The sequence below is a fragment of the Panthera uncia genome (genome assembly GCF_023721935.1).
Source record: "Panthera uncia isolate 11264 chromosome C1 unlocalized genomic scaffold, Puncia_PCG_1.0 HiC_scaffold_3, whole genome shotgun sequence".
Classification (NCBI taxonomy): Eukaryota; Metazoa; Chordata; class Mammalia; order Carnivora; family Felidae; genus Panthera; species Panthera uncia.
This window is the reverse complement of record NW_026057584.1, coordinates 91,560,076-91,583,834: the sequence shown is the minus strand read 5'-3', so window position 1 is coordinate 91,583,834 and position 23,759 is coordinate 91,560,076. Positions and strand designations below refer to the sequence as shown.

Sequence of the window (23,759 nt, the reverse complement as noted above, 5' to 3'; positions counted from 1 at the left end):
GATGATATGATATTTTACATGGAAAATCTGATAGACTCCACCAAAAGTCTGCTAGAACTGATACATGAATTCAGCAAAGTTGCAGGATTCAAAATCAATGTACAGAAATCAGTTGCATTCTTATACACTAACAATGAAGCAACAGAAAGACAAATAAAGAAACTGATCCCATTCACAATTGCACCGAGAAGCATAAAATACCTAGGAATAAATCTAACCAAAGATGTAAAAGATCTGTATGCTGTAAACTATAGGAAGCTTATGAAGGAAATTGAAGAAGATATAAAGAAATGGAAAAACATTCCATGCTCATGGGTTGGGAGAATAAATATTGTCAAAATGTCAATACTACCCAAAGCTATCTACACATTCAATGCAATCCCAATCAAAATTGCACCAGCATTCTTCTCGAAACTAGAGCAAGCAATCCTAAAATTCACATGGAACCACAAAAGGCCCCAAATAGCCAAAGTAATTTTGAAGAAGAAGACCAAAGCAGGAGGCATCACAATCCCAGACTTTAGCCTCTACTACAAAGCTGTAATCATCAAGACAGCATGGTATTGGCACAAAAACAGACACATAGACCAATGGAATAGAATAGAAACCCCAGAACTAGACCCACAAATGTATGGCCAACTCATCTTTGACAAAGCAGGAAAGAACATCCAATGGAAAAAAGACAGTCTCTTTAACAAATGGTGCTGGGAGAACTGGACAGCAATATGCAGAAGATTGAAACTAGACCACTTTCTCACACCATTCACAAAAATAAACTCAAAATGGATAAAGGACCTGAATGTGAGACAGGAAACCATCAAAACCCTAGAGGAGAAAGCAGGAAAAGACCTCTCTGACCTCAGCTGTAGCAATTTCTTACTTGACACATCCCCAAAGGCAAGGGAATTAAAAGCAAAAATGAACTACTGGGACCTTATGAAGATAAAAAGCTTCTGCACAGCAAAGGAAACAACCAACAAAACTAAAAGGCAACCAACGGAATGGGAGAAGATATTTGCAAATGACATATCGGACAAAGGGCTAGTATCCAAAATCTATAAAGAGCTCACCAAACCTCACACCCGAAAAACAAATAACCCAGTGAAGAAATGGGCAGAAAACATGCATAGACACTTCTCTAAAGAAGACATCCGGATAGCCAACAGGCACATGAAAAGATGCTCAACGTCACTCCTCATCAGGGAAATACAAATCAAAACCACACTCAGATATCACCTCACGCCAGTCAGAGTGGCCAAAATGAACAAATCAGGAGACTATAGATGCTGGCGAGGATGTGGAGAAACGGGAACCCTTTTGCACTGTTGGCGGGAATGCAAATTGGTACAGCCACTCTGGAAAGCAGTGTGGAGGTTCCTCAAAAAATTAAAAATAGATCTACCCTATGACCCAGCAATAGCACTGCTAGGAATTTACCCAAGGGATACAGGAGTACTGATGCATAGGGGCACTTGTACCCCAATGTTTATAGCAGCACTCTCAACAACAGCCAAATTATGGAAAGAGCCTAAATGTCCATCAACTGATGAATGGATAAAGAAATTGTGGTTTATATACACAATGGAGTACTACGTGGCAATGAGAAAGAATGAAATATGGCCCTTTGTAGCAACGTGGATGGAACTGGAGAGTGTGATGCTAAGTGAAATAAGCCATACAGAGAAAGATAGATACCATATGTTTTCACTCTTATGTGGATCCTGAGAAACGTAACAGAAACCCATGGGGGAGGGGAAGGAAAAAAAAAGAGGTTAGAGTGGGAGAGAGCAAAAGCATAAGAGACTCTTAAAAACTGAAAACAGGGGCGCCTGGGTGGCTTGGTCGGTTAAGCGTCCGACTTCGGCTCAGGTCATGATCTCACGGTCCGTGGGTTTGAGCCCTGCGTCGGGCTCTGTGCTGACAGCTCAGAGCCTGGAGCCTGTTTCAGATTCTGTGTCTCCCTCTCTCTCTGCTCCTCCCCTGTTCATGCTCTGTCTCTCTCTGTCTCAAAAATAAATAAACGTTTAAAAAAAAAAAACGAGAACAAACTGAGGGTTGATGGGGGGTGGGAGGGAGGGGAGGGTGGGGGGTGGTTATTGAGGAGGGCACCTTTTGGGATGAGCACTGGGTGTTGTATGGAAACCAATTTGACAATAAATTTCATATATTGGGGGAAAAAAGAAGTAAATAATCCAGCTCGAATAATGGGGTTTTTGCCCACCTAACTGAGAAGGAGAATACCCATTTCCTGGAGAAGAACATCATCTCCATGATAAAATATGCCTTGAATGAATGTAAAGTATAAATGTGAATGGGATATGATAAGGTTAATGAAGGATTGATTGATTGATTGATTGATTTAGCTAGAGGCAGCATAAATGAGTAAACTAAATATTAGGACAGAAGATTCTGGATTGATACTTCCACTAACTAACTGTTGGTCTTGGATAAGTCACATATCCACTTTGGTCCTTGATTTGCTCATTTTTATAAACAGGATATTGTATAAGATATCATTAAGAATCTCTTCCATTCCAAGATTCCAGGAAGGAGCATATGTTTGAAAGGAAGAGATTTTCTAAGTAGGCTACTATTTTCTTTAGGATCTGGCTCTTTGAGACATAAAACTTCCTTAGACCATGAGTGTCAACTGAGGAAAAAAAAATGAGAAGTCTCTCTTCTCTAAAAATGTAGCTATATATATATATATATATGTGTGTGTGTGTGTGTGTATATATATGTATATACACACATGTATATATACATGCATATATATGTATACATATACATATACATATACATATACATATGATCATTACAAATATAAAATTAAGAAAATAATTCTAGATGAAAAGTGTCTTATATAATTAATTGACAATCAATATTAAGTCAAGAGGACAAAATTGGTTACTTCTGCTACTAGAAGATGTGGTCTTATCTTTTGTCTCAGGACAAGTAATATGTCAGAGAGTGGAAATGGTGGTGTTGTGAGTGTGTGTCCTGTTTAGATTCTGTTGAGTTAGATTGGAAGCAAGATGATTTTGGGTAGGTAGTGCTGGTCTTCAGATGAGGTACTTCCAGATTCTCTGTAATCTCCCATGGAGAGAGCTCCTGAAGGCTCCCTGAATTTTGTGCTATGTTCACTACTTTAAGGGTTTTGAGCTACCAAAGGTCTGAAAATTTTCTGAACAACCCCTACTATTCTTTCAGTGTTCCCCTCCTCCCAAATAATAGTCATAACAAACATGTCTTACCTTTAGGCTTCATTTAGGTTGAACCACACAGTGTTTGTTAGAGCACCTGAATTACCAAAATATAAATACTAAAAAAAATTTAATGATTGCTGCATGTAACCACATCTCTTTTTATGTAGTAAAAATCTATATTATTTTGAAAAATCTATATGATTTTGAAAATAGGTAATAACCCTTTAAGAGTCAATGTTTAGTTGAATTTAGGAGCCTATAAATACATCCATGCTGCTTTTTAAAAAATATTTTGTTTAAGTTTATTTATATTTGAGAGAGACAGAGACAGCATGAGTGGGAAAGGGTCAGAGAGAGAGGAGACAGAGAATCCCAAGCAGGCTCTATGCTGCCAGTGTAGAGCCCGACTCAGGGTTCAAGCCCATGAAACTGCGAGATCACATCCTGAGCTGAAACCAAGAATCAGATGCTTAACTGACTGAGCCACCCAGAAGCTCCATCCATGCTGCTTTTAATATAAAATCAACTAACTGCATTTTTAAATTGAATAATTATTCAATGCTTTCTCTTTCAAATTAAGACTTCATAGAAGACAGTTATAATGTTTTAAAACATAAATCACTGTCCTTTTGATCTCATAGCCTATTTTGCTGTGATGATATATGCAAATGTAAAAAAAATATATAAAAAATATATAAAATTTTGATATAAAAATGTATAAAAATGCAACTTAAATTTTTTTTAATGTTTTATTTATTATTGAGAGAGACGGAGAGAAAGCAGGGGAGGGGCAGAGACAGGGAAAACAGAATCTGAAGCAGGCTTCAGGCTCTGAGCTGTCAGCACAGAGCCCAGTGCGGGGCTGGAACTCACAAACTGTGAGATCATGACCTGAGCCAAAGTCAGATGCTTAACTGACTGAGCCACCCAGGCACCCCCAAAAAGTGCAACTTCTTAAGGCAGTTTTTAATAATATGATTAGTATTTAAGCAAAAAAAAAAAATAAATAAATACAATTATGCAACATATCGGCTATTTAAAATTGTCTGTATTCTCTGAATGCATCAGAAAATAACATACCTTATTGGTTAATAGAATTATCTCTCGCTTATTGCAATGAAAATATCAGCATATAGACTCCAACTTCAAGAAAAACACAGGTATTTAGAAGCACTGTAGTCAAATTGAAAAGATAGACTCTAGCCTGGAGCCATGGAAATGTGTGATGAATCCAATAGGTTTGGATTTAGAGCCTTGAGCTGGAAGAGTCTAATATGGTGTTGAAGAGAGCAAACCAGAATCACACTGGCTGGGTTCAAGTCCTGACTCTGCGGGTATACTGATTACTGAAGCTTGAGACTATTTATTTATTTATTTTTTAATTTTTTAAACATTAGTATTTATTTTTGTGAGATAGAGCGTGAGCAGAGGAAGAGCAGAGAGAGAGGGAGACACAGAATCTGAAGCCGGCTCCAGGCTCTGAGCTGTCAGCACAGAGCCCAACGAGGGGCTCAAACCCACAGACCATGAGATCATGACCTGAGCCAAAATCGGACGCTCAACCAACTGAGCCACCCACCCAGGCGTCCCCAAAGCTTGAGCATACTTTTACACATTCATTTGTCTCACCGGTAACTGAAGATGCTAGTAATACTTACTTCAACACAACCTTTTGCTAATTAAATCAGAATACATTTGTAAATTGGTCAGCATTCAATTTAAGTTCAATGTGTGTTCTACTCCATTCATTCCCAGTGGGGGATGATACCTCCCCCAAGGGGACAAAAATTGGTGCATGGAATGTAAAAAAAAATCTTACACTTTTTATATATAAAGCATATACATATACACAGTATATTTGTGGTGTGAAAATGCCATGGGGGAGGGAAGGGCCTTTAGGGAAAAGGTGTTTACAAAAGGCTCCTTAGGAAGGATAGAATGTAACAAACGTGAGAAGCATTGGCTAGTCCTTATATTTTACAGAAGCTCACATGCTAAGAAATTTACCCGATTCACATAGTAGTAGATTCTCAGTGTAATGTTTTTTAAAAAATAATCATATTTGCCAATTGTTTTTTTTTAATGGTACCCCATAAATTATTTAGAGTACTGATTCCCCAACCTGCTAATTAAAAAGATTTTTGAAGATATAAATTTTTACTGTACTCTCTGCTACCCCTTTACCAATTTTGACCCAGTGTTTCTGAGTTGGGACTGTGTTAGGCTCTATTGGGTTAGGCAGGTTGAAAGCTACTAATTTACAATGTTGGCCTTGACCTAATGAGGAGCTAGCTATGTAGTATAGGACTTGCGATGCTTGAATAGGCCTGGGAGGAAGGAGCTTTCATCCAGCTTTGCAATGCAGAGGTTTTGGTTTGAAAGTTTTGTTTTGCTTCAAAAATGTATAATGCAGTTCCTCACACAAAAGAATGAACTGTTCTGCCTTTTAAAAATTATTATGCGGTGTCTCATTCGTATCACTACTTAGGGACCTGGTGAATCCCACGAGCCTTCCTTTGAAGTTGAATTAACTTGTTCAGTCTAAAATGATTTGCAAATATAAAGTAGCATATGCTAACAAGGATATCAGGTACAGTGAGGCCTTCAGTATCCTTTCCTTTAAAAACAGGACAGTGTGCATATTTATTTTAGAGACAAAGAGTTCTTCTCCTGGCCCTCTAAAATAAATACCGCATATTTTCCCTTCTTTTTCTTTTCTTTTCTTTTCTTTTCTTTCTTTTCTTTTCTTTTCTTTTCTTTTCTTCTCTCTTTTTTTTTTTTAAGAGCTTTAAGAGCTCTTGGAGCTTTGGAGTTTGTGATATTGGTTTTAGAGATTTGTGTTGCCTCAGAGAATATGGATTTCCCCTTCTGGTTACCATTATTATAAGTTTCCATTCAGTTACATCCAGGTTGAAATACCCACCTTCTAAACCCACACAGACAAAGGTCCACCTTGCTTGCTTCTGGGGAACTAATATGGCATCTTGTGACAGTTCTGAAGTCTGGGAGACACAGCTCTGCTTTCTGCTGTCTCCTTCTCACCCTCCTTACCAGATCTTCCTGCTCCCTTTTCTTCCTCTGAGACTTCTGTATCTCAACTATATATTTTTTTCTTTTATTTCTCAAAACATCCTCTTCTGACCAGGTTTTTGCCCAGTGGACTTAGGGCACCCTGCTGTCACCTCTGCCCTTTCTCAGTTGCTGGGTTCGATATGGTGATAAAGAGAGAGGACTGTGCTAGGGATACTGTGTGTACCCAGTGGAAGGTGAGCTGGGCCCACATTTGCTACTCTTCACTGGTTTCACTCTTCAGCTACCTTAATGGTTTCTTTGGGCATCGTTTCTCTTTAAGAAATCTTGTGAACTCATTGTAATTCCTTAGGGGTGGCCCTAAACCTAAGTTTTAGGATGAAAATAGTCATAGTCTAATTTCATCCCCTCCCTCAAATCTTTACCTTTCAGAATCACATGAGAAATACCTACCTAACTCCTCATCTTCCTTTAACAACACTTTCTTGAGGTTTGGTCTTTACTACTGATATTTTAAAATTACGTTGTTTTTTTTTTTTTTCTATTTTATCTCACTTCAGAAATTTTGGGAAGTGGACAGAATATTCATCTGTTTATTTTCCTGATCAATTACTACTGTTTACAGCAGGGGTTTTTCTATCATAATTTTTATTACAAATACAAAATCATAGTATAGTGTAGTATTAGAGGATAGGGGCTTTTAAGAACCCTGGACCTGTGTTGGTCACTTATTAGCTTTGTCATTTTGGACAAATAATTTATCCTCAGCTATGTCATCTACAGAATGGAAATGATAATGATACTTACTTCCAATGATCGTGATGAATGAATGAGAATTTGCATGTAAGTCCGTTGCACAGCGCCTACAACCAAGTAGGTTACTAGTGTGTATTAGGCTATTATTACTAACCTTAATCAGTAAAATAGGCATTTATGGTCATTCCTGGGAACACTTTTCTTATTCAGCTCTTCCCATTGGTTCTATGGGAAGATGAACTCCAGGTTTCAAATCTGTGAGTATGAGGAGAACTTTTGCATGAAAACCCTTTTAAAAGCTGTACTTTCCCCATGTTGCATACTTATGCCACTGACATCCTGCGAAATTCTTCCTCTTACCTGCCTCTCTGCCTTTTCACTTTTTCTCCTTGCCTGACCACTTCCCCACCTTTCATTGATCTCCTTTCTATCCTCTCTCATCACTAATGGTATTTTTAACTTCGTACGCTGTGAAAGATGCCATTTAGGTCAGCTTTTCCTCCTTCCACTCTTTCTATACCTTACTTTTAGGTGCAAGCTAAAAGGCTGAAAAACAATTAGAAAGAAATTCTCAGAAGAGGAATAGAGAGAACATATGATAATAGAAATATATGAGTATCAGGCCAAAGGCTGCTATATTATGTAATTATTTGATATTGATTCTGATTACTTTCCGAAATTGTACAGCTACCTCATTTATTTTGCCTTCATTTGTATTCTGAATCTTGTTTTCCATCTTCACCTATAGTGTTTTTACTCTGTAGCATTAAGGAAATCACCAGGCATTTTCTGAGTGGCTTTATGAAATGAATGAAATTTGGAAAACTCTCTAATATGTGGTCACATTTCATGTAATTATTTCTAATTGCTGGAATTATTTTTAGATATTAAATTCACAGTACATACACATGCATCTTCCTGCCAAATTGTATTGCACAGAAGTTTGCCAAGAGAGTCACAATATGGCTAAAATTAAGCTTTATTAGGTATAATAGGATGAGATGTGATTTAATTCTTTAAGCTGCCTATAAGTGCTAGAAGACAGATTGCTTTTATTCCATCCACTAAGTTAAAAGAATGATCCATTATTTTGCAAATCCCAGTGGCAAAAGGCAATTGAAATAATACATGAAGCTTCTTGAAGGAAAATAGCTTTCTGGTTAAAATTGTAATATTATTTATCTTTCCCCTTCAACCATTTGACTCCTTCAGTCTGTAGAAGAGGCCTATTTATTTTAGCAGTAAGGTGGATTGAATTTCTGCCAAGTCAGTATACTCCCTAAATGAATATGTCAGAGGCAATATTGTTTCTCAAAAATCATTTAGAAAGCAGCATTTTTACATAAGTAGGCTCTTTCATTAGTTTTGAATTAAATCTTAGCAATTGCTGTTTCTATTATGGTTGTTCTTGGAGAGCCCATGGAATGAGGGGATTCTGAGCTTTAAGTGAAAATTCCCTTTGGGGTTTACAGTTCCTGCATTTGATTTGGAAAATTGAAATGAATATGACTTTTTTGTCTAGCTTCTTCCTGAAGGCTTATGTCATTCTAGAAATCAAGTATCTTACGTAAAATCAACTGTAGATGGAATAAATTGTTTGCAGGAGGACTTTGCTATCCCTAAGATAAAAAGCAGCAAAACAGTCCAGGTTTCAAGAGTTCCCAGGAAGTAGCAAGCATCACCTCTAGTTTCTTTTCATCTCCACCTCCTTGAAAATAGTAGGAAAAAAAATCAGTATCTTGTGACTAATTCCTTGACCATCTTTAAGACACTTCTTTCTGTGAAGAAGAAAAGGTGAGCTCCATTATGCCATGGCAGAATTACCTCAAACACCTTCTGAATTTTCAAAGACTGACTTTATTTTTCATCCAGTAATAGATATATTAAAAAAAAACAAGAAAATGCCACTGGATCCTGTGATAGCTCTTTTTACTTTAAGCAAATAGAACTCATTTTTGCAAATTAAAGGGTACTAGGTTATTAGTTATAATTAATTAAATATTATTTTGCAATTTCAGTTCAGTCTCTTCTTGAGGAATTAAGAGGTGTTGATATTTAGATCTTACAAAATGGTCATCAATAGGGGTGGGGGATAATATACTCGTATTGAATCTTTGCCAACTTATTTCTGTGCTAATTCAAATTAGTTCAGATTAGAGCTTGATTTAGTTTCAAAAAATAAAATGTGAAGGTACCCATTTTTCTTTACAATGGCAGTCATATGCTAATGTCACAACAGGCATTTTTCTTCTTAATTACAAATCGTTTTGATTGAATTTGTATGCTCATCTGAAATCACCTTGTCATTAAGAAAATCATGAACTTTGTACATTTCCAGAATTAAGAACAGTTTTGTGTGTGTTTATTTTTAAAAATTAAACATATCAGCTACCCAGCTTATTTTCCCTCTTATTAATTACCATTCTGTTCATGGAACAATTCATTATTTAAGACAACTTTGCAATCATTAGTAGCAGACTTTCAAATTTCTCGTAAGTCAGGTCAATTTAGTAATTTCTTATTGCAAAGGAAAAATGCCAGGTTAGGCACCAAAATATTCAAAGTATTAATGACTGTTGCATATGTACAATCACTTATAATATTGTAATAGCACTTGGAAAGCTACCACTATGTAGCAATCTCAATTTCTGAGTTGAAAATTATTTTGGCTCTTTAATACTTTGTGACCATGAGAAGTCTTTATAGGGACTAACTTTGCTGCCTACAAAACCTAAATAGACTGTAAAACCTTGGGTAATTGCTTATCTAGTCAGGCAGTTGGTCAACACAGGAATGAATGGCAGAAGGCATCAAGGTGACATGGTCTAAAAGGCATCTGGTATAAGAGAGACAAGTACAGACCTGCACTGATTAGAGCAGGGATTCATTGCATCTGAGAAGACAGAATTGGTAAAGAGAAGTAAAGTTGTTTCAGTCAGTAAATCCAGAGAAAGGATTTCACATGGGTGGAAAGACCGCAATTCTTGCTACAGACATCATGGCTGGAGTTTGGCCAAGTAAAGTGCACAAACCATCCAAATTCGGGTGGCCCATCTCACTTCCACATCCTACCCACCTCCCAAAATTATTTTATTACAATGTGAATAGCCACAAATAAAAGAAGTAAATAATATTTTGAAGTGGACCAAAGTTTGGTCTCACTACCTCTTGCTTGGTGGGGGAAGAATGGACAAGGATTTGGAGGAGTTTAAAAATAGTGATGAAGTAAAAAAAAAATAGTCATGAAGTAGGAGAAGGTTTTGGATTTTATTTAAAAGGTTATAGTGAGCCTGCAGACTTCATGGAAATCTTGGATCTGTTGTGTCACTGACTGCCTCCATTGTAGTCACTGTGATTCATAAACAAAATATCCTTAGTACAAGCAACCTTGTGTGTCCTGTCTGATGGCTCCATTCCATGGAAGGAAATCCAACAGGGACAGGTAGAGGTGAGTCAACCACCTGAGACAAGGCTCAAGTTCTGCTCTGCCTGAATTTGCTAACTACCTAATGTCTTTGGTAAAGACTACTTAATGTCTCAGTTTTTTGGTAAAATTGATGAATTAAACTATATTAGCTCTAAAGCTTTCTTCTAGGTCTAAATAGTCAATAGGTATAGAAATATTCTCTGTTTGCTGTTCTTAGGGAGAAAACTACCTAAGTGGTCTGAAACTGGTAAGTGCTTTGTGAATTGCTTATGATTTATTTCCAGAACAAATGTTGCCCAGAGGGTCTGAGATACAGATAGGTTGGCCCAAGTACATTGACTCAATGCTCAGATGAAGCATCTTAGACATGTTGCCTGGGACTGGGATAATTTATCTGTATGGATTAAGATCTACTGTCTGTCAAAACAGTAGGTGCTAAAAAGGCACGAGTGTTCTGACAAATGGCCTCATTTCCACCCCTGGGCCTCATAATTTTGTCACTTAATAGTCTCCAGGGAACCCCACTCCCTCCAGCTCCTCTCTTGCATACTATGTCCCTCCCTGCTTCCAAATCTTAGGCATACCCTTATCGCTAATATCCAGCAGTCAACTGATTGACAGTTAAGAATTTATCAAAGGGGACCTGGGGTGACTTAACCCCATACCTCCCAAACATTCTTAAAGCTCTCCAAAAAAATGTCAGATAAACATAATGATCTATAAAAACAATGTCTTTGACATAGGACAAATTCCCAGTCTCTTTCCAGTTGTACTGCCAATATGAAAGCTTACTTATTACACAGACATTCAGGAGCTTCTAATGATATTAGTGAAGGTCTCCTCTGGGCATAGGTGCTGCAGTGGTAGATTGATTAGTTTCAACTGCAGGGCTCAACCTCAAAAAAGTTGTAGCAGCACATGTCTCCTGGGTCTTGGAGCTGAGAAGTTGGGGTATCTTCTAAGCATTGATCACCAGACACCTAAAGTCTGTCTGGTGTTGTAGTAAGACAAAGGAAAAGAGAAGTAGCAGTAATAGCTTTCTAGTCTTGTTGTTGGGTCTCATGGATTCATGTATGATTAGTATTAACTCACACAGAAATATGAGTTCCATGGGGACAGAGACCTCGTCTGTTTTACTCACTATTCTGGTTTCAGCACCTAATACAGTGTTGACACATCGTAGGTACTTATCAGTGTACGTTGAATATCCTATGATGAGGCCACATAGTGCAGTGATTAAGAGCACAGACTCTGGAGCCAGGCTGACTGAGATCCCCATCTCAGCTCTGCAACTGACTGATTAAGATTGTGGGCAAGTGAGTAAACATTTCTGTGTTGCAGATTCTCCATTTAAAAAAAATAATGTTTATTTATTTTTGAGAGAGAGACAGAGTGTGAGTCGGGGAGAGGCAGAGAGGGAGACACAAAATCCAAAGCAGGCTCCAGGCTCTGAGCTGTCAGCACAGAGCCCAAAGTGAGGCTCAAATCCATGAACCATGAGATCATGACCTGAGCCAAAGTTGGATGCTTAACCGACTGAGTCACCCAGGTGCCCCTAGATTCTCCATTTTTAAACTTGAAATAGTAATAATATATATCTCAAAGTTATGCAGGTTAAATGAATTGATGTTTGTAACCAGTGCCTGGCATGCACTGTAAATGTGTGTTAAATAACTAGATTAATTAGTTTACAGCCCCACTTCCTTTACCATCACTACTTAGGTTTTTTTGGGGGGGAGAGTAACATTTGAGTTTGTGAGAACATGTGATAACAAGCACAGGCCAAGACCCAAAGGCATTTCTGTCTTAAGACCTCTGGGTGTACAGCTTTCCATTCCTGCAACACTCTGAAGCATCATTTTCCATCAATTTCGCTAATGTGCTACTTGACTTACCCTTCTTGATTGAGAGCTCCTTGAAAGCAGACACCATCCAAGAGGGTATGATTTAAAGTGGGTACTGATGGTTTTAGAATGAATGCATGATGTAGTCAGTGAATGGCAATCTTGTGTGTTTTCTCTTGCTCACCCCTGGGAAAGGAATCACAGACCCCTTACCCAACTTAAAGGGGTGGTGGTGGTGGTGGTGGTGGTGGTTGGCCTTCTTTTCTCTCTCTCTCTCTCTCTCTCTCTTTTTCATTTTATTGAAATATATTGAGATTCTTCTTTATCCACAATCCACCAGTGTCATAGGTACGTTCTATTCCTGGACACTCTAACCTTCCATCTCACTGTCATTCTGGCCAACCCAATCTCTGTTTGATCACCACCTCTGCTCAGCCTTCCCAGTAACATAGCGATTAACCCCAGTTTTGTTCTCTCTTCCTATCCTCACCTCCTCCACATGGCTTGTGATCTTTGACATTTACATTGGCCATGTTGCTTTGCCCTTGTCTTTTATTTTAAGTCAGGTCACATCCTTTTGGTAAAATATACAAGACTTAGTCAGAAACAAAGCATTCTTATTTTTGTTCACGAACTTGTTTTTCCTGTTCACCTTCATAAGCACCTGAAGCTGCCCCACTGTTCGTTGGAAACACATCTTTCCCCATGGGAACTTCTAGAAAACACACAACTTCTAGAAAACACTATTTTAAATTTTGCTGTTGTTTTCATTTATGTTCAAGTTTCTGCTGGTCCAAGATGTGATTTCTTGCTGTCTTTACCACATTGAGTTCACATCCATGTAAAGAGTGAAGAAGCAAAGTAGATAGTGTGATTTACCACCCAGTCCTGTCACACCCGTCTTTGTCTTTGAAGCACTTTTAATCTGCTTAACTGGAGGACATGACATATGGGAAATATTTAGACAGTAGTACAAGTCATTTCATAAGATAAAACTGTCCGAACTTAAACCATTTGTTCACAAACTCTGAATTGCTCCAAAACCACCTTAGTGTGAGATCACTCTGTCCAAACCTCGTTATGCATTTGGCTATTCTTTTATTGTGTCATTTGTTTCCTAACTACTATCAGGAGCTCATCTTTTTCATTTTCTGTGTATTTTCATGGTGCCCAGAATGGATCTGCATGGAAAAGTCACTTGGTGAATGCCACTCATGGCCAGATGGTCACCGCACCCTGAAGTGACCCAGTTCTGGGCACATTCTGGGTGCAGGTGCACAAAGAAGGGCTGGAAGCCTCCTAGTTTGGCATCTACCCATGGCTTCTCAGACATTCTTTGTGCTTCTGGGTAGCCTCACTAATGAAACTGACTTTGAGGGGCTAATTCTGTAGCCACAGATCCTGATTTTTCTTCTTTTCGAAGAACCATTTTTCTGCTATGTCTTTGAGAGCTCCACCCCTCAGGGGAGTAGATTAGTTATGCTAAACACGCCACCTCAGAGGTTTGATTTTGACTTTTTGGCAGAAACTCAGTCATTTCTATAGTGGAGATAGACTCATCTTGAAACTTCACAAAGCCATTTAATTTGTTTAAATCATAACTCTAGATAATTTGTATCTATATTTCCAGTCCTCTCTTTTTTTTTTTTTTAACATTTTTAATTTATTTTTGGGACAGAGAGAGACAGAGCATGAATGGGGGAGGGGCAGAGAGAGAGGGAAACACAGAATCGGAAACAGGCTCCAGGCTCCGAGCCATCAGCCCAGAGCCTGACGCGGGGCTCGAACTCACGGACCGCAAGATCGTGACCTGGCTGAAGTCGGACGCTTAACCGACTGCGCCACCCAGGCGCCCCTCCAGTCCTCTCTTGAATTCCCAGGGAATACTCTGTGAAGCAGGAAACTCAGTGAATTCCCTTTGTGCTATATATATCTTTTTACCTTTTTTCACCCAAAATGCTAATGGCATAGAGCTAAGCAACAAGTATGGGAGAGTGTTTATGTTTTGTTTCTATATACTATTAAACCATGTGGGCAAGGTAGGCACACAAATAAAGACATTAGTAATTCTAGAATGTGGGTGCCTGGGTGGCTCAGTCAGATAGGTGCCTGACTCTTGATATCAGCTCAGGTCATGACTTCGTGGTTTGTGAGTTCAAGCCCATCATCAGACTGCACTGACCATGCAGAGTCTGCTTGGGATTCTCTCTCCTTCTTTCTCTGCCCCTCCCCTGCTCTCTCTCTCTCTCTCTCTCTCTCTCAAAGTAAATAGATGAACTTAAGATAATAATAATAATTTTAGAATGTGACACAGATCATTATATTTTTTCTGTTTTTTAGTCTCTAGACCTGTGAAAAAGACATTATGTCTGGGACCTGCCCCTCCAGCCTCTCAGCTCTGCAATATCCCCTGCTCTACCAACTGTATAGTATCTTCCTGGTCTGCCTGGGGCCTGTGCATCCATGAAAACTGCCACGATCCTCAGGGGAGAAAAGGTGAGTGTCTCGTTTGTGTGTGCTTCATTTACTTCCTTTGTACACACAATTCATTTACTTCCAATGTACACACAATTATTCTGGTAGCTAAGTAGCCGATTAAGCCTGCTTAAGACAATATTTGTTTGTAAAATGCAGATAACTAGCTCAAGCCTGACAGCATTCAGTTATTAGGGAGGCCGTTGGGGAGATTTCTATGGAGCAAGAATCTGACCTTTATTGACCTTCCGGTTAGGCTCCTAGCTGTGAAATGACTATCACTCAAATAGGATCTAACAATGTTTTGTATGTGTAATGGTTATACTGAAGAAATTAGACATGATTTCTGTAACCACATCAGGAAACAACTGTTGTGCATATCTATTTATTTTCAGATTTCCACATGCTGACTTTGATGTTCTATTTCAGATTTTCACGAGGGGCATTTATGCATGTTGTTTACTTTTTGATGTCCTTGGGCTTAAAGTGAAAGCTTCAAACTTTATGGGTGTATTTAATTTTGTAGGTCTCTGTAGTCTTGTTTCCTTTACTTTGCTGTTATATACACATCTTCATCTTCCAAAGTTCATTTTTAGTGATGCCTTGACTTTTCTTTCATTAACCCTTCAGTTTGTATTGATATTATAGCCCCTAAATAACAATAAAAAGGAAATACTTCTTTTTCTGAGAAAAAAAAATGAGCTCCCAAAATTTAAGTTGTGTTTGCTAAGCACTAATCCTAGCTGTCATATAAAGAAAGAATACATGGCCAAGTGCTTGATGCTATAAACTTGGTACTCTCAGCTTAATTCTGTGTCCATTTGAAAACCCACATTTCAGAGGGCACCTGGGTGGGTCAGTTGGTTGAGCATCTGACTTTGGCTCAGGTCATGATCTGACGTGAGTTAACGTCAGTTAACTCATTAACCGTGAGTTTGAGCCCTGCATCAGGCTCGCTGCTGTCAGCACAGAGCCCCCTTCAGATCCTCTCTTCCCCTCTTTCTGCCCCTCCTCTGATCATGCTCTCTCTCTCAAAAATAAATAAACATAAAAAAAAAGAAAACCCACACTTCATCAATTCCTAGATTTCTCACATGCATCCACGTGCGTGTCCAAGTTCACACACCTGTGCCTCTGGGCTCTCTCTCTCTCTCTCTCTCTCTCTTTTTCAATGTTTGTTTATTTATTTATTCTTTCCACACTTCAGGTTTCTAGATCTAATTATGTCACAAAATTGGTGTGTACATTTTATGTGGAGGAATTTTTTCCCTCCAAAACATGGTAATAAAACAGTATAGTGCATTATAAAGGATGGGATCTTATTTTTATGATCAATTAATTTTGTCTAGTTTCATTGAAATACAATTGACATATAATATTGTGTAATTTTAAGGTATTCAACATACTGATTTGATATAAATGTATATAGCAAAATGATTGCCACAATAAGGTTAGTTAGTACATCCATCACCTCACATAGTTACCTTTATCCTGTGGGAAGAACTTTAAAGATCTACTGTCTGTACTGCCATGTTCATTGCAGTGTTATCCACAGTAGTAAAGTAAAAGTAAAGACCAAGCGACTACTAATGCATAAATGGATAAAGGAAATGTGATACACACACACACACACACACACACACACACACATATGAGTGAGTATATAGGAATATTATTTAGCCATAAAAAGAAGGAAATCCTGCCATTGTGACAACATGGAAGAAAGTTTAGGACATTATACAAAGTGTTATAAGTCATACAGAAAAAAGACAAATCTTGTGTGATCTCACTTATAAGTAGATTCTTAAAAAACCCTGAAATTATAGTAACAGAGAGTAAAATGGTGGTTGCCAGGGTCTGGCTGGTGGAGAAGATGGGGAGATGTTGATCAAAGGGTCCAAACTTCGAATTATAAGGTTAGTAAGTTCTGAGGATCCAATGTACAGCATTATGAGCATAATCAAAAATATTGTATTCAGTTTAAAGTTGCTAAGAGAGTAAATCTTTAAAATTCTTACCATGAAAAAGAAAAAAAAATAATTTTGATTTTAGATAGTAGATAAAGTAGAAAAACATGTCTTCCTTAATGCTTCTGGGAAGAGTCATGAATCTCATTGGCTGCTTTGTGTCATATGCTAACCCTGACCCAGTCATTCTAATTGGCCAGGTCCCAGGCATGTGACCACCACTGGAGGAAAAAGGCTCACCAAGCCTCACAGACTGAGAGTATGGGAAGGGTGGCTCCCTCAAAGAAATATGAGGTGCTGATGCTACAAGAAGGTAGAAATAATGCTGAGGTTAAACTAAATAGATATTTATTAAGTGCTTTGTCCCCTTTGTTCTGAGCCAGAGAATTTCTACAGTGATTCAGAGAATGCTCTCTTCCTCATTCTGTATTGCAATTTTTGTTACGCAAGCCAAATTTTCACAAGACCCTTTATGAAAGTGCTCTTTCAACTTTTCTTTCAATCTTCCTTTTCCACATAACCCTGACTGGTCAAGGAACTCATCTGGGAGACTCACAACATTTGGACTGTTCCACGTGTCCCTTTGGCTCAAGATGCTTTAATGCCAAAGCTTTTCTTCATTAGTCCCTATTCCTCTCTTGTATGAGTCAGCTCTTGCAACAGCACCCTGGTCCTTAATTCATTAGACATCACCTGTTGCGAGTTAAATTGTGCCCTTCATAAAACAAACAAACAAAAAAACACCTTCATTCCTAACACCTTGTGTATGTGAATGTGACCTTATTTGGAAATAAGGTCTAATGGCTGATGTCCTTATACCATGAGGGAAATTTTGACACAGTGATACACAGGGGAAAATTCATGTGAAGGCAGACATTAGAGTGATGCCTCTATAAGCCAAGGAATGCCAAGGATTGCCATCAACTACCAGAAGCTACGGAGAGGTATGGGAACAGTATTTCCCTAGAACATTCAGAGGGAGCATGGCTCTACTCACACTTTGATTTGGGGCTTCTAGCCTCCAGGAATGTGAGACAAAAAATTCTGTTGTTTTACATCACCCAGTGTGGTGCTTTGTCATGACAGCCCTAGGTTACTCTTATACTGCCCAACTTTGCATCAGCGTTTGAGCTCAGCAAGGATAGAATACTTCATAATATTTCAAAACTAAAGTATAGAGAAGTTAACCAATTTGTCCTATCCCACAGTGACTTAATAATGTCCAAGCTAGCACTGAGAACCTGAGTTCCTGTCTCCCTAGTCCAGTGTTCCTTCAAACCTTGGGCTTCCTTAGTGCTTCCCTCTGTGGCCTAAGGAAGTTTGGATCAAGGCACAAGTCCAACACTGAGCTTAGCAGAGAAGCTCTCTGCCTACATGCACCACATTGGCTAGTGGGACCCATTAGTCTTGAGAGCCAATCATTGAGCCAGTATAGAAGATAAGGCATAGGGTGTGGGATTAGCTCTAGTGTATCACCTTTGAAGGGAGAGGGAAAGTAGACTGCAGCTCTGTGATAAAGGAAAGGTGTGCCAAGAACAGCTTGGGAGCAGCAGGTAACTGGAACGTGTATTTTTTTACTCAAACAATAAACTTGTCAAGAGACGCTCAGCCTTTGGAGCTGAAGGAAAGGGTGGAGGCAGTACAACATCTCACCTGAAGGTAGTAGTGTCACTGCAGCCACTTGCAGAGTGTAGGGTCATGTTGGGATTGATGAGAACCAGTCTGTTTTATAGGGCACATACTTAGGCTAAATGACCTGCCCTAGACACTAAATAATCACAGACAAGGGAGCATGTACACAGCAATGATTGTTATTCACGTCTGGGACGTTTGCTATTTTATAAGTGCTTCCTAGAGCAGAGACAATTTTGATTTTTAAGGTCTTGTTAAAATCTGCCAGGACCACCTGCCTCTAATCCCTCCTGGAAAAAATAAAGAATGGAGTTTTCCCTCTAGCGAAATGATTCTGTGCCTACAAAGGGACCGAGCATGTTATGATGATCTTTTTGTTAATTCTGCTGACTTGTGAACCTGAGGTCTTGGATCTTCTCGATCTCAGTCTGTCCCACGGTCCTACCATGGGGTCTCTTGGAGACGCTGACTGGCACAAACTAAATGTAGTTCAGAATTCCACGCAGGCTGGAATACACAAGCTAATGCATTAAACATCACAAAATTCTGGGGTGTAAACTGGACTGTTTAGCTTCACATTTGAATTCCCTACCCTAAAGAAATGCAGTGAACCTAGTAGCAGAAGTCTAGGATATACATGCATTCTTAGATATTTTATATTCTTATATATATGGAAGGTGGAAGATTTGAGTGAAATATCAAACAACAGCAAGAAAATGAATGTGTAAAGTTGGAGATAATTACTTTTTTCTCTTTGCTAGTCTTTTCCCCAGTCACTGTGTTATTGCTTTGGTATGTTACTTTTGTTCGCATTTTAAAAAAGAAAGTAGGAAAGAATGGGAAAGCAGTTAACGTATTACCTAATAGAAGAAATTAGTTACTCTAGAAATGATCTTAACATGGCTGTTATTCTAAGGCAGGCACCCTTCAGTCAGGAATCCTGTAAGGCTTGTGGCTGTCAGCCATCTGAAATACATTAGAAAATCAGCCTCGTACCCAGCCTTCACACTTTCCACCAGGTCTGTGATAGGCAGACGAGGGGAACAGTACTCAGCAGGTTGGTACTTGTCAAGTGAAGCTAGGACACCTTTCAGAGGAATTTAAATTGGATCAGGTTTTAACATTCATTGCTTTATCTTTGATATACTCCCAGGGAGTTATAATTAGAGGCATATGAAAGAGAAATAACCTGAAAAAAATTGCTGATGGGTGAACTCTACACATAGGTATACCTTTAAAAAATTCTTTTTGATACAGTGACATACACTTATATAACATCCTTGTCCCTTTCAGACATATTCCAGAAAGACAGATACCCTTGACCACAGAAGTTGTTTTTTTCTTTAATTTTTATATTTTGAGAGAGAGAGAGAGAGAGAGAGAGAAAGAGAATGAGTGGGGGAGGGGCAGAGAGAGAGGGAGACACAGAATCCAAAGCAGGCTCCAGGCTCTGAGCTGTCAGCACAGAGCCCGATAAGGGGCTCGAACTCACAGACTGTGAGATCATGACCTGAGCTAAAGTCAGACATCTAACTAACTGAACCACCCAGGCTCCCCGTACAGAAGTTTTAAAAAACAGTTTGATGGAGGCTTCCCAATACAGAGTCATATTAGGTAACTGCTTATGTGATAGGACTTCAGGGATTCCTTCACCAGCCACCCCCCCCCCCCCATATGGTATTACCCTCAGTCATACACATAAAGTTCTAAAATCCCCATAGGAAAAGACATTTTGAAACTGAGAAGCCATGACTGTCTTTACAAAGACAGTCTTTTATGCTCTGAAACAAATCAATTTAGATAACACAGCAAAAGCAGGAGAATACTGTATGTTTTAGATCTTTGTATAACAACGTGGGAAAAGTTACATTTTCCATCCTTGCCTGCTAGATAGATCCACTCTTAATGAGAAGTCTATAAAATCATTTTGCTTTGTTACAGAAAATATGTATGCTAATAGTTTTTTTTTTCTTTTCCCTTTTTCCCCATATCTATGTGTGTTAGGAGAGGGGGCTGTGCCTACTTCTCCTTTTAAGTGTTGAGAGCTCTTATGCTCATGATCACCCTATCATTACTTTTTCATATTTTCTGAATTCAGAGAAGGGTGGAAAGTAATACTGATAGACTAAAATGCTACTCTTGCAGGAATGGTGGTTGATTTCTAAAGAGTTGGAATCAAGGATTCAGTGTGCTCAGGTTCTTTGGATCAAGGTTGTTACCCCATGTAAAAGGTTCCCAGAGAGGAGGAGCAAATGGGATGCTTGAGATAGAATAAGTTTCTGTCATCCTTGGCCAACCAGCAGGCTACTGCTTCAGGCCTGTCCCAGTGGAGTCAGTGGGGAGACACGGTGTTGACCATGGACAGCTCCACTTTTGGATCACTAACCCATGAGGATGTACAATCCTCAGACCTGAATTTACCTCCTGTCTCCTTTCATTTTTCCATGGCTTCATTTAAAAAACTTTGACCCATATTCTGCCATCTGCGCTTCTTCCCTTTTCTCTTCCCAACCCATAATTCACTCTTTTCTAATTCAGTAGAATATATACTATGCCAGTAGACTATATACTAAACTTTGGGTTCATAAAAGAAAAAAAAAAACCTTGCAAATACCAGTTTCATTAAAGGTGAATTGACTCTGTGGTCAGGAAGTGATTATTAAAACTCCTTGCTACTTAGTACCTAAAATATCACTATCCAATCTGTATACCTCCATTTTAAGGAAATGACCCATAGGCCCTGCAGATTCATTATATGAGGTGGGGCTAGAACGCATCATACACAAGAGCTGATTTAAATTCTTTCTTATGAAGAGGTAATGACTCAAAATTCCTTGGCTGAATTTCATACATATCCATTTAATCAATAATGTGCTTTGGGAGCAGTGATAAAGTATCATTAATCTTAGTTTTCATATGCATAAAATGAGAATAGTAACTTATAAAATAGTTTCAAAGATTTATTAATTTGGGGTAATATAAGTAAAGTGGCTGGCACCATCTTGGGATAGGGTAGATGTTTAATTAATGCACGTACCTTTTCCCCTTGTTGGACTATATGCTCTGTGAAGAATAGATTTATGTTTTCTGTTCCTTCTGTGGCTTCCCACAGTACATTACAGTGATCTACATATGGCAGTTAATGTTTACTGAATGATGCTATCTGATTAATATGGAATTCAGCAAATGAAGGTAAGTGGTTGGCTGGCCCCAGCCACTGTGGAGTTAGCAGTTGTGTATCTTTCAGAACAGAAGCACCCAGGGGAAGCATGATGTCTATTGCAGACATGAACACCAATGTGTGATTCAAGTTAAGCACTAACAGGAGACTGCAAGGTTTTTGTTCTAATGCTGAGCTTCTGCTATGATTTGATTCTAGTTAGAGTCAGGACAAGGGCAATACAAATGAAAGACTAGAAGAATTTATTGACTGAGGAGATGTAATCTATAAATTTATGGTGAGATGGATGCAACTTGATTTGTAGAGGAAAATTTTACATACCCCTTAATGGCACTAAGCTCTAGGTTAAAGGATATCCAGAATCCTCAGGAAAGACTGCTAAGTTTCTGACACAGTAGTGAAACCTTGTAAATCATGGAGACCTATGCTATGTCCTGCTCAAAGATACCGACTAAATAAGAGCAAACATAAGAGGATAAGTAAGCAGTATATGAACATTATTTGTAATAGTAGGGGTCATTTGGGGTTCCTGAGTAGTTCAGTCAGTTAAGCATCTGACTCTTGATTTTGACTCAGGTCATGATCTCACGGTTTGTGAGTTCGAGCCCTGCACCAGGCTCTGTGCTGGCGGTGCAGAGCCTGCATGGGATTCTCTCTCTTTCCTTCCCTCTACCCCTCCCCCGCTTGCTTTCTCTCACTCTCTCTCTATCTCCCTAAAAATAAATACATAAATAAACTTTTTTTGAAAATTAAAAAAAAAGGATTTGAGTTCATCCAAGTTGTGTGGCATTGAGAGCTTGGAGTTCATTATCGTTGGATGAGCATCAGGTGTAGTTGAGAACCTTGTATGTTTCCTATGTCTCTTCTGAAGGTGGCCCAGGAAGGGACCTAAACCCTTCTGCATATTTTATGTTGACTAATTAATGACATAGGCTTGTAGGTATGAAGTATGGCAGAAGCCATCTTTTGTTTTAATTGTCCCTGACCTTAATATTTTCAATGCCATGATCATGAATGTGGTCTCTGATTGGCTGAATGATGCCTTCTCCTATGTGGCTGATCATCAAAGTAAGAATCAAAGACTCTCTTTTAAAAAGAGCTCTTTCCTCTCTCTCTCTCAAAATAAACACATAGACTTAAAGTTGAACCTGTGTGGCTCATTTGGTTAAGTCTGACTCTTAGTTTTGGCCCAACTCATGATCTCACAGTTCATGGGATCGAGCTCTACATTGGGCTCTGCACTGACAGCACTAAGCCTGCTGGGATTCTCTCTCTCTATCTCTCTCTGGCCCTCCCCAGCTTGCATGTTCTCTCTCTCTCTCTCTCTCTCTCTAAATAAATAAATAAATAAATAAACTTAAAAAAATAAATTAAAGGACTTCATAGGTTAACCCTAGACCAAGAAAACCCAAAAAGAGCATTTGAGGTGGTTTATCTAAAATACTTTCCCAACCCTGTAATATTCTAAGGAAGCGTGGCTCCCTTTTATGGCCTAAAACCATGTGTCCATTAGTTCACACCTCCTTGGTTGTGCAATTTTACAGGAGTGAATCTTTTGCCCACTACACCTTGAGCTTGGTAACCTTTCATTTCATTACTATTGGTGGGAAAATAGGCATGGCTTTGGAAAATATGGGAGAGAGATATACCTGGCTTTGTGACTCCCATGGTCCCTAATTTGTTCTTCTCCTTGACTCTTGTGGGAATAGTAGTAGGGTATCTAACTCTCAGGCTGGGCATTCAGTGTTCTCAAGCTCTCTATTTTCCTATCAAAGTCTGTCTGTCTGCTGTTTCTCTCTTTTAACTCAGCCGAAGGAATAAGTGAATAATTCCTTAAAATGTTATCTCCCAATAAGACTGGTTTCATTAAAAAGAAGGAATTAAAAGAATTAAATTGGTTAACAGAATTTAATGTGTTAGAGAATGGAAGTTAAAATATGAGGTCCATGGAAAGCAGGCATAGCCTTTAGAAGCGACATGGTAGGGCACCTTAGTGTCTCAGTTGGTTGAGCATCCAACTTCGGCTCAGGTCATGATCTCACTGTTCATGAGTTCAAACCCTGCATTGGGCTCTGTGCTGACAGCTCAGAGCCTGGATCCTGCTTTGGATTTTCTGTCTCCCTCTGTCTCTGCCCCTCCCCCACTTGCATTTTCTCTCTCTCCCCCAAAAATAAATAAAAATATTTTTAAAAAATTAAGAAAAAATTTCAGAAGTGACATGTAATAAAGGCCAGAGATTAA

The 23,759-nt window shown here is 38.8% G+C and overlaps 1 protein-coding gene across 1 annotated transcript in view; it reads left to right on the top strand.

Moving 5' to 3' along the window:
• THSD7B (thrombospondin type 1 domain containing 7B) overlaps positions 1 to 23,759 on the top strand; it is a 384,726-nt gene that overhangs the window by 88,745 nt on the left and 272,222 nt on the right. The window contains exon 5 of the mRNA XM_049615274.1: positions 14,604 to 14,759. Within this exon, the coding sequence (XP_049471231.1) occupies positions 14,604 to 14,759 (156 nt within the window). The remainder of the gene's footprint in view (positions 1 to 14,603; positions 14,760 to 23,759) is intronic.